This window comes from Ascaphus truei, chromosome 2 (genome assembly GCF_040206685.1).
Source record: "Ascaphus truei isolate aAscTru1 chromosome 2, aAscTru1.hap1, whole genome shotgun sequence".
Classification (NCBI taxonomy): Eukaryota; Metazoa; Chordata; class Amphibia; order Anura; family Ascaphidae; genus Ascaphus; species Ascaphus truei.
The window spans coordinates 485,262,985-485,273,236 of NC_134484.1; the positions used below are offsets into that span (position 1 = coordinate 485,262,985).

Genomic DNA, 10,252 nt, shown 5'->3' on the forward strand with positions numbered 1-10,252 from the left:
TAACCATTAACATACTGTATGGGCCAGTAGCGTTCGCGGGTTTTATACTAGGCATAACATACAGTAAACTCACAATAATACATATATATTAAAATATCCTGTTCGGTTGGGCCGAGCGGGCTACAAATTTTCAGACGTTCATGTCGGAAGGGACTCTACATGGTGGCCAATTTTCAGCTCGATGAGACCCACCAGACCGGAGATACAATAATGGACTTTAAAACTCCATGTTGCAAGGCGCATGCGCGACGGGAGCGGAGATGGAGGCATAATCTGAATGCTCTGCTACCCGCCGGCAAAATCAGCAAAAAAAACAGATAAAAATCAAACTTAGCTGCAAATAAATTATAGCCAGCAGGCCAGCAAGGCTTACAGTACAAATAGAGATGGCGACAACTAGGCAAAAGAATAAACAAAAGGTGGATGTCCATTCGTACTTTTCAGGGGCAAGTAAGGCACGGGAGGAGGAGAATATGGCGGTTTCAGACACTGACGCCGTGTCGGAGATGGAGGCGGCTGCATCGGAGCAATGGGGGACAATCAAAAGAGATATAGCCCAACTCCTTGCAGACCTCAAGACCTTCTTTAGGGGGAGGTGGAAAACCTACGGAAGGACATCCTGAGCATTGGCACCCGCACTAATGAACTTGAAGAAAAAATGGAGGCAAACACAAAGTGCCAGTGGGAGACCAGCACCAGGATCGGAGCGCTTGGAAGAAAAGTAGCCGAGCTGGAAGAAAGGCATGAGGACAGTGAGAACCGGGACCGGCGCAAGAATTTGCGCATAAGGGGGATCCCAGAAGAAATCCAGGACCCGGAGGAAATGATCAGCCGATGGATGAACTCCATAATGCCGGCCAAATCTGAGGCAGAGCTGGTCATGGACCGGTGCCATCGAGCACTGTGGGCCTGGCCGCTGCCCAATAACCCCCCACGCGTCGTAATCCTCCGTCTCCAACATTATAGAACTAAGGAGGAGATCTGCAAAATAACCAGAGCAACCCCACTGGTAGCTTTTGAGGGAGTAAACATGGCCATTTTCCAAGACATCTCCCCAATAACCCTGGCAAGATGGAGAGCCCTTTAGCCTGTTACAAAACTGCTTAGGGTTAAAGACATAAGGTACAGATGGGCCTTTCCGTTTGCACTAGTGGGGGTGAGAAATGGCCGGACTCGGGCTCTCAGACACCTCTCAGAGGGGACAACATTCCTGAAGAAGCTGGGACTATCTGAAAAAATAACTTACCCAGAGGTTCCAGAAGCATGTCCTCCCCGGCCAGCAGAGTGGGAGAAAGTGAGCACGCCGGCCGTGCAGAGGAAGGAGAAGACGGGGGCCCGAGAGTCAATTAAGCCTTAAAGAGACAGCATCCATACGCCGATGTAAAAAGTTGAAAACCAGTTATAACCATGTTGAGAGATGGAGGAGACGAAAGGGATGCTGCAGCAATAGTTCCACTCTCCTGCTGGCCGATAGGGGCACAGTGGGGCTTGGAGGATCCAACAGGGTCAGAATAATGGCAGCAGACAATATTCACCAAGATGGCGGCGAGGCACACAATCCAGGAGGAAGGAGAGATGACGCGAAGGAGAAGCATGCCGGTGGTCGTTTGGGCGCGAAGTGGTGCGCCAGCAGTGCCCGCCCATAGTCACTCTCACTGCTGCTCGAGGGCGGCCTCACAGCCAAAGACCCGGGAATTCGTGGGCAACAAGAGGGCCCAAGGGGCTGGACTGGAGATTAGGGTCCAGGGCAGGGGCGGTGTACCTGGGCATCAAACCTTAGATCTGTGGAGACCAAAATGGTTTATTGTGTACGTGTCAAAATTGTTTGTTTTCCTTGTCATCTGCCTATGTGCATCCCGTTCCACACTCCAGAGTCCCACAGAGGAGGCGCAGAGGCAACATGGAGACGGCACAGATGGTCCTGGTAACACGTATGGCCACAAAGTCCGGGTAGGAGATGTCTATATAGCTCACACAGAGGCCCACTACACACAGACACATGGCATTGAGGTGCATTTCCCAAAATGTTAAAGGGTTTAAATGCCCGCAGAAGCGTAAAGTTGCCTTCGCGGAGTTCAAGTGGAGAAGTGCGGATATCCTCTTCCTCCAAGAGACACACTTTCACTCAAGTAATAGCCCGGGTTTTGTAGACAAAAACTATAGGTAGTTCTACCTCGCCTCAGCCAAAGAAAAGAAGAAAGGGGTTGCCATCCTACCTCGCCTCAGCCAAAGAAAAGAAGAAAGGGGTTGCTATCTTACTTAATAACAAAGTCCCTTTTCAGGCAGAAAAGGTGAAGCGAGACACAGGGTTAGAAACCTTATTCTAGTGGGGCTGTTGCAGCAGTGCAGTGACTTTAGCATGTGGATACGCTCCCTGCGAGAATGATCCCCAGTTCTTCAACTTGTTTTTCCTAACGTTCCAGCGTTGGGCAGAGGGTAATCTAATTTTAGCGGGGGATTTCAACAAGGTTATGGACCCTCGGATAGACAGATCCCCAATGCAACAGAGACAGACGGGCGGGAGCTTTAGCTCTGCTGGAAGGGTTGAGGAGAGGGGGACTTGTAGACATATGAGGGGAGCAACACCCTGGTGAGCGAGCCAGCCTGGATAAACAAAAGACCACGGGTAAAAGCAAAAATCATGCAAAGACCTAGAGAAGCTGGGGGCTTGGCGGTGCCGTGCTTGTTGTCTTATTATAAAGTGGCGCAAGTATGCCAAATTACACAATGGCATGGGGACCCAGAGCCGAGAAGGTGAGTGTCGCTGGAGAGGGAGTTGTGCGCCCCGCTGGAGCTCAGAGACTTAATATGGAACCCAAAATCTTGATTAACGGATTTAAAGGAGCCGCTGGCCTCCTTGCTAAACTCACCCACCGCTAACTAATTTTGAAAAGCTCTGTGTGCGGGGCACAAACACACGGGACTGATTTCTGCTTTGTACAGAGATGTGGTCGGAGCCAACAGGGACGGTACACGTAGACCCAGATTCATGACTCAGTGGGAGACAGATCTGACAGGGCCACTAGAAGACGAGGACTGGACGGAAATCTTTAAGGCAGCTGCCAGTAGCTCGATCTGCACGACTTTAAAGGAGAACTCATATAAAGTAATGATGAGGTGGTATCTCACCCCAGTTATATTGGCTAAATTTATCCCAGGCAGAGCGGGGTCCTTCCCACAAATCATACCCGTTTTGAGTCAAATTAGAGATTGGTTGCAGAGGATCTTGGGCCTCCCAATTCAGCTAGACCCATGGCTGTTTCTGTTAAGCAAACCTACAAAAGAAGTGTCAAGATCGGGGAGCAAATTAATTGCACATTTTGCAGCAGCTATGAGGTGCGAGACCGCAGCATTGTGGAATCAGAGTGCAATTCCATCAATAGGAAAAATTTGGAACAGGATTTGGTTTGTTTGCCAGATGGAAAAGTTGACGAGTTTGGTTAACGACACTGGCCCAAATTTCCAAAAGGTCTGGCTGCCCTGGGTGGCACAGACGGATATCCAGGGGGCGAGCAATGCCACTGTCTGGCTCTGACAGGATCAGGTGAGTTCTCCTCTTGTGAAGGATAAAATATGGAGATCATATCTCTATGCTTTATAGAAACCACTCGTCTCCATATTTATCTGTTTGCTGTGCTTTTTTACTAATACTGTTTTCTATCCGAGGTGACTGTGGAATTCCGCTGGCACAGACTCTCGCCCACGCAATAAGGAAGTAGCAAAGTGACCTAAAGCCGACTGATTACAGAGAAAACGAAACATAACTTCAGAAAGCAAGGACACACGGCATTTCTGTGAAACTTGCATCAGCCGACAAGACCCCCGCCCCCATCGTGATTGGCTAGTGTTAGCCTACTTTGATATAAATAGATTGTAATCCAAAAACTCGGCAGTCTTGTCTTGACTACTTGTCTGAGGAAACTAATACGTGACTCTGTGTCATTATTGGGATCCGGGGTGCACCCAGGCCTAAGATACATAATTCGGATGCCCACATCTGAGCAGTAGATACCCTCGATTGAAGGGACCTTAACACTCTGATGGGCGGTGAGGGTCGGAGACGGAAGAACTAGGGGACGATAGTGGACCCCCCCCCCCCCCACGGGGACGCTGAAGTGGGCAGCACCCTCCTTACCCAGGGCTACGGAGTTAAAGCAAGGAGCGATCTCAGATCATCTGCACGTTAGGAGAGCCTCGGTGACACCTCCCCCAAACCCCTCCCCCCCCAATTCCTCACCTTATTGTCATTCCCTTCCCATGTCTGTTTAGATGTTGTATGTCCATAATTGTTTTTTTTACGGTACTTATTATATGAATGTATGCTATATACTTAAAACCCAATAAAATGAAAGTTAAAAAAAAAAACGCATGTTGCACAGGTTGCATTTCTCCGCCATTGGAGTCCATGGCAGAAACACAATTTAAACAATTCACCATAATCCGTTTGGTTGATCGGAGAGGGTCGGGAATTGCCATGCAATCATGCCAGAGCGGTGACTGCAGGGTGGCCAAGTCCCAGCCCTCTAGTTCTTACCGAACCGGAGATATGGGTTCCTAGTTTATGCAGTTTTTCACTTTGTTTTCACCGCCTCGCGGCTTTCCTCCGCCATTGTGGTCAATCGCGTGGCCCTCATCGTGGGTGCGACGCTTTCCCGTGGCCATTGACCATCGGACCCTGTTGGGGTCGAGTAAGGGGTTTCCCCTGAGCTAGCAGCAAAAAGAATTAGACCACTACATGCCCTAGGACCGGAGTTACAATTTTAATAGGTTTGAACTTGGCCGTGACCAAGTTCCCACGACACTTTAGTGATCAAATGCTCTTTCATTGAAATTGTATCCGCTTTCGGAGTTTGCAGTTTCGCTGGCAGCCAACTCGTCCTTGGAGAGCGGAATCGAGGAATCCCCATTGAAAGACATTACGGCAGGCCTGCACAACTTGTAAAGCGAGAAAGGCCAAACTGCTCCAAGTAAAAAAAATTTGGGCCGCACGGGTAAAATCATCACCATCATCATCATATCTCCCCCAGAACCCCTCACTATCAACCTTTGCGATACTCCCCATCTCTCCCTCATACCCCCATCTCTCCCCCTCCCCCACACACATAATACTCCCCCTCCACATCAAACACACGATACCCCCCTGCACACCACACACCCCCTGCACCTCACTTCCTTCTCCCCCCTGCACCTCACATCACTCTCCCCCCTTGCACCTCACATCACTCTCCCCCCTTGCACCTCCAATCACCCTCCAAGGAACCTCCCCTGCACCTCCAATCACCCCCCTTCACTTCAAATCACATCATCTCGCCCCTCCCCCCCTTCCCTTCCTTACCTTGCGGTGGAGGAGGCAGGAGTGCACGCACGCAGGAGTGCACTTGCTAGAGCAAGCAGCAGGCTGGAAGTGCCTCAATACTAGAGCGCGCTGCTACCCTGCGAGGGGGAGAGAGGGCTCGCGGGGTGGGGGAGAGCAGGCTTGCGTGGGAGGGTGACAGCGGGCTCACGGGGGGGCGGGAGAGCAGACTCGGGAGGGGAAGAGCAGAAAGCCGCCGCGGGCCGCACAGTGAGTGCAGGCGGGCCGCGTGTTGTGCAGGGCTGCATTACGCCATTCATTTCAATAGAGAAGTTCCGCTCCTCCTCTCGGGCGCCAGCTGCTGGTCTTCTCAGGTATTGGGCCCAAAACGGTGAAATCTCCATAGATTCCTATGGAGCTTCAATGGCGACCTATGGAACCGGTTGCAAATGGAGGGTGAAAAGGCGGGAATAGGAACAAAGGGTCATAAATACACAACCACCATTAACCCTTTCCCTCCTCACCTGATCCCAGTGTATGTGTTTGGTGCATACGCTGTAGGGGTACAAACAAAGATAATTAGGACAATACATACAACCAGAAAAGAGAACACATTTTGCATTGAGGCAGGGTAATAAAAACACATGTAATCACTGTTACATTTAACCCCTCGCCTCTCACACGGTGGTGGGGCATGGCCAACTGGGGTGTAACCCCTTTATTACCGGGCCAACCCCCTCCCTGCATGAATTTGTTGGTTTCTGAAGAGATGACCCTTAACACTGAATTGTTTCCCAAACTGAACAAGCAAATGGTTTCTCCCATGTAAATACTTGGGTGTGACAGGAGGTCACACTTTGTACTGAATTGTTTCCAACACCCTGAACTAAGGTTATACAATAACAAAAATACTTTTCACCCATATTCAGCAATATATTAACACCCAATAGAAAGCAAAAAAGCAAAAATCCTCAAAATGTTCAAGGTCATTTATTGTGACACATTTCTTATACAAATGCATTTCATTCTTAATTAAATGTAAAAAAGCAAATACATTTTAGTATATTTTCAGAATAACAAATGTTTCCATAAAAATGTAACCTTAACTACAGCTACACTAAAGCCCCTTTCTTCACCATGTTATTTTTATTTATTTATAAAAATGTTTTACCAGGAAGTAATACATTGAGAGTTACCTCTCGTTTTCACATATGTCCTGGGCATAGAGTTAAGATGACAAATAATACATGGTTACATAAGTGAACAGGGTATACATTATATTCAAGACATTGCATGCACAGTTAAAGATAATATATATTATAGGCGTATGTAACAGTTACAGACCAGATTAAAATGTGAGACAGCCTTAGTTTCGAAAGAACTTAAACTGGTGGTGGATGCGACTGAGAATGTTGAGAAATTTGACATTAAGGGGGTCTAACGTAAACAGCACTGAAATCTCAGCAGCCATTTTGGCAGACTATCCTTGTCGGCCATTTTTGTCTTGTTTGCTATAAGTTTTGTATGTCATTCAGTCTGTATTTGTCTTCCATGTGTTATGTGCTGATTTCTGTGAAACTTGTCTGTGTGAACGTGAGAAAGCAGAGTGGTTGTTGGGCTCTCAGTAGATTGTTTGTATCCTTTGTCAGCTGCAAATGATGAGGTGATGAGGAAGGAGTATGTGGGAGTGTGGGGTGGTAGAGAAAAGTCCAGGCAATAATGAGAAACCTTGGTAGAATTAGCTAGAGTCTGAGATAAGCACAGTTTCTCACATTGTAACTCTGAAACAAAGTATCAATAATAATGTGGAGGAAAGGTTACTGAAGCTGATGTAATCCTTTTTGCTGATTTACATATATTCATTTTGTTTCTTTATTATACAATTACGTTATTTTTATGACGCACAAGCGACTTCATAAAGGGGCGTATGTTTTAGTTTTTAGGGTATAAATATATGTCACACCATATTAACTGTTAGAGAGCTTTTCTATAGAAGCTTTCTCCTGTGTACACTGAATAAACTCATTTGATAACTACATTTTTTTGTTGTAACATTTTAACACAAGAGGTTGTTCCAGTTTTGGGGTGCACGGTAAGAAAGTTTATAATTACCCCCTCGACCCCCCCTTCTCCTGTACACATTAATAGGGCATGGGGAGGCGAGGGTTAATGGGCATGGGAAAGGATGTGGTAAAGAGGCACGGGTGAGAGCCGAGAGAAATACGGGGGAGGAGAGAAAGGGGTTGAGTCATGGTGGAAGGGGTAAGAGACATGGCAGAGGGGAAGTTATTAATATGGAGGGGTGAGATTACCAGCAGGAGGATTCCTTATAGCTGCAGCATGTGAAAGTCAAGGAGTTCCCAGACCCGCTCCCACGCCACTGTCTCTACCAGACCCACACTCAGTCCCCATCCCCACGCCTCTCTGCCAGACCCACACCCACTCTGCAGCTGCTGATAGGAATGCCATGGTAAGAAGTAATGGCAAGTATTGCGTTACCGTCCATTTTTATTACTGCAGTATTACTATGCTACTGGTATATTGCCCAACCCTACTTTGAACAATCACATATTTTATCTCATGCATGAATCCTCATGTGTGTAATGAGGCTGATCCTCTGTGAAAAGCTTTCCCCCCACTATGTACATGGAAATGGTTTCTCCCGTGTATGAATTCTGTGGTGGGTGAGGAGGTGGCTTATTTGAGAAAAGCTTTGCCCACACTCTGTACATGTGAATGGTTTCTCCCCTGTAAGTATCCTCTGGTGTAAGAGGAGGTTGTTCTTAACCCTCTGCGGTCCAATTAATTTTCACTAAGCGCGCCAGCAAGTCTAATTTATTTTCCAGAAAAAAACACATACAGCTTTTTTTTTACTGCGCGCACGCACACACTCACTGCGCGCGCGCTCTCACAGTGCACTCTTACTGCTCGCACGCTCTTAATGCTCTAAAGATCTTATCTTTGCGCGCGCGCGCAATCTTTCTGCATACCTCCGATATCAGCTGCTTTTGTCTGCTGGAGCTGGGTGCAGGGCTGGGGGGTGGAGGAGGGGAGGGATCAGTGCAGCTGCTCGGAGAAGGGGAATGCAGGGGACTCACAGCACACACACACCACACACACTGCCCCCCTACACCCTACCCCAGATGTCAGCTGCTTTGTCTGCCTGTGCGGTTCGGTGCAGGATTCGGGGGGGGAGGGAGGAGAGGAATCAGTGCGGCTGCTGGGAGAAGGGGACTCACAGCACACACAGCCAGCCCCTCCCCCCCACCTCTGATGTCAGTGCTGGGAGAAAAGGAATGCAGGGGACTCACAGCACACACACAGCCCCCCCCCCCCCCGATGTCAGCTGCTTTGTCTGCCTGTGGGAATTGGTATGGGGCTGGGGGGGTGGGGTGGATCGGTGCAGGGCTGGGGGGGTGATCGGTGCAGGACTGGGGGGGGGCGGGGGAGGAGGGATCAGTGCGGCTGCTGAAGGGGAATGCAGGAGACTCACAGCACACGCACACACGCACAGCCCCCCCCTACCTCCGCTGTCAGCTGCTTTGTCTGCCTGTGGGGATTGGTGCGGGGCTGTGGGGCGGATAGGTGCAGGGCTGGGGGGGGGGGCGGTGGGAGGAATCAGTGTGGCTGCTGAGAGAAGTGCAATGCAGGGGACTTGTGCTGCAGCCGGCGCCTCGCTCCACACCTTCCTCCCTCCTCCTCCTGATCCGACATTGGACCGCAAGTGGCAAAATATTTTGGTGGATATATTCCGACATTAGACTGGAAAGGGTTAATACAGAATGGTTTCCCACACTCTGTAGATGTGAATCATTTCTCTCCTGTATGAATCCTCTCGTGTCTGAGGAGTTTTCTCTTAATACTGAATTGTTTCCCACACTCTGTACATGTGAATGGTTTTTCTCCTGTATGAGTCCTCTGGTGTATGAGGAGACTGCTCCTAACTGTGAATTGTTTCCCACACTCTGTACATGTGAATGGTTTCTCCCCTGTATGAATCCGCTCATGATTGCGGAGATCTCTCTTCTGAGAAAAGCTTTTACTACACACTGCACATGTGAATGGTTTCTCTCCTGTATGAATCCTCTGGTGTCTGAGGAGACGGCTCTTAATTGTGAATTGTTTCCCACACTCTGTACATGTGAATGGTTTCTCCCCTGTATGAATCCGCTCATGGATGAGGAGCCCCGCCTTTAAAGAAAAGCTTTTACTACACACTGTACATGTGAATGGTTTCTCCCCTGTATGAGTCATCTGGTGACGAAGGAAGTGGGTCTTAGTATTGAATTGTTTCCCACACTCTGCACATGTGAATGGTTTCTCTCCTGTATGAATCCTCTGGTGTCTGAGGAGACGGCTCTTAATTGTGAATTGTTTCCCACACTCTGTACATGTGAATGGTTTCTCCCCTGTATGAATCCGCTCATGGATGAGGAGCCCCGCCTTTAAAGAAAAGCTTTTACTACACACTGTACATGTGAATGGTTTCTCCCCTGTATGAGTCATCTGGTGATCAAGGAAGTGGGTCTTAGTATTGAATTGTTTCCCACACTCTGCACATGTGAATGGTTTCTCTCCTGTATGAATCCTCTGGTGTCTGAGGAGACAGCTCTTAATTGTGAATTGTTTCCCACACTCTGTACTGTACATGTGAATGGTTTCTCCCCTGTATGAATCTGCTCATGATTGCGGAGATCTCTCTTTTGAGAAAAGCTTTTACTACACACTGCACATGTGAATGGTTTCTCTCCTGTATGAATCCTCTGGTGTCTGAGGAGACAGTTCTTAATTGTGAATTGTTTCCCACACTCTGTACATGTGAATGGTTTTTCTCCTGTATGAGTCATCTGGTGACTGAGGAGGCTTTTCTTAGTACTGAATTGTTTCCCACATTCTGTACATGTGAATGGTTTTTCTCCTGTATGAGTCATCTGGTGACTGAGGAGGCTTTTCTTAGTA

General features: G+C 48.4%; 1 protein-coding gene across 1 annotated transcript in view; it reads right to left on the bottom strand.

Moving 5' to 3' along the window:
- The window catches only part of LOC142488315 (uncharacterized), a 36,805-nt gene extending 26,781 nt beyond the window's left edge, over positions 1 to 10,024 (bottom strand). The window contains 4 exon segments of the mRNA XM_075588682.1: positions 438 to 516; positions 697 to 981; positions 8,015 to 8,084; positions 9,107 to 10,024. Of these exon segments, the coding sequence (XP_075444797.1) occupies positions 438 to 516; positions 697 to 981; positions 8,015 to 8,084; positions 9,107 to 9,943 (1,271 nt within the window). The 5' untranslated portion in view covers positions 9,944 to 10,024.
- Between the last annotated feature and the right edge of the window lie 228 nt (positions 10,025 to 10,252).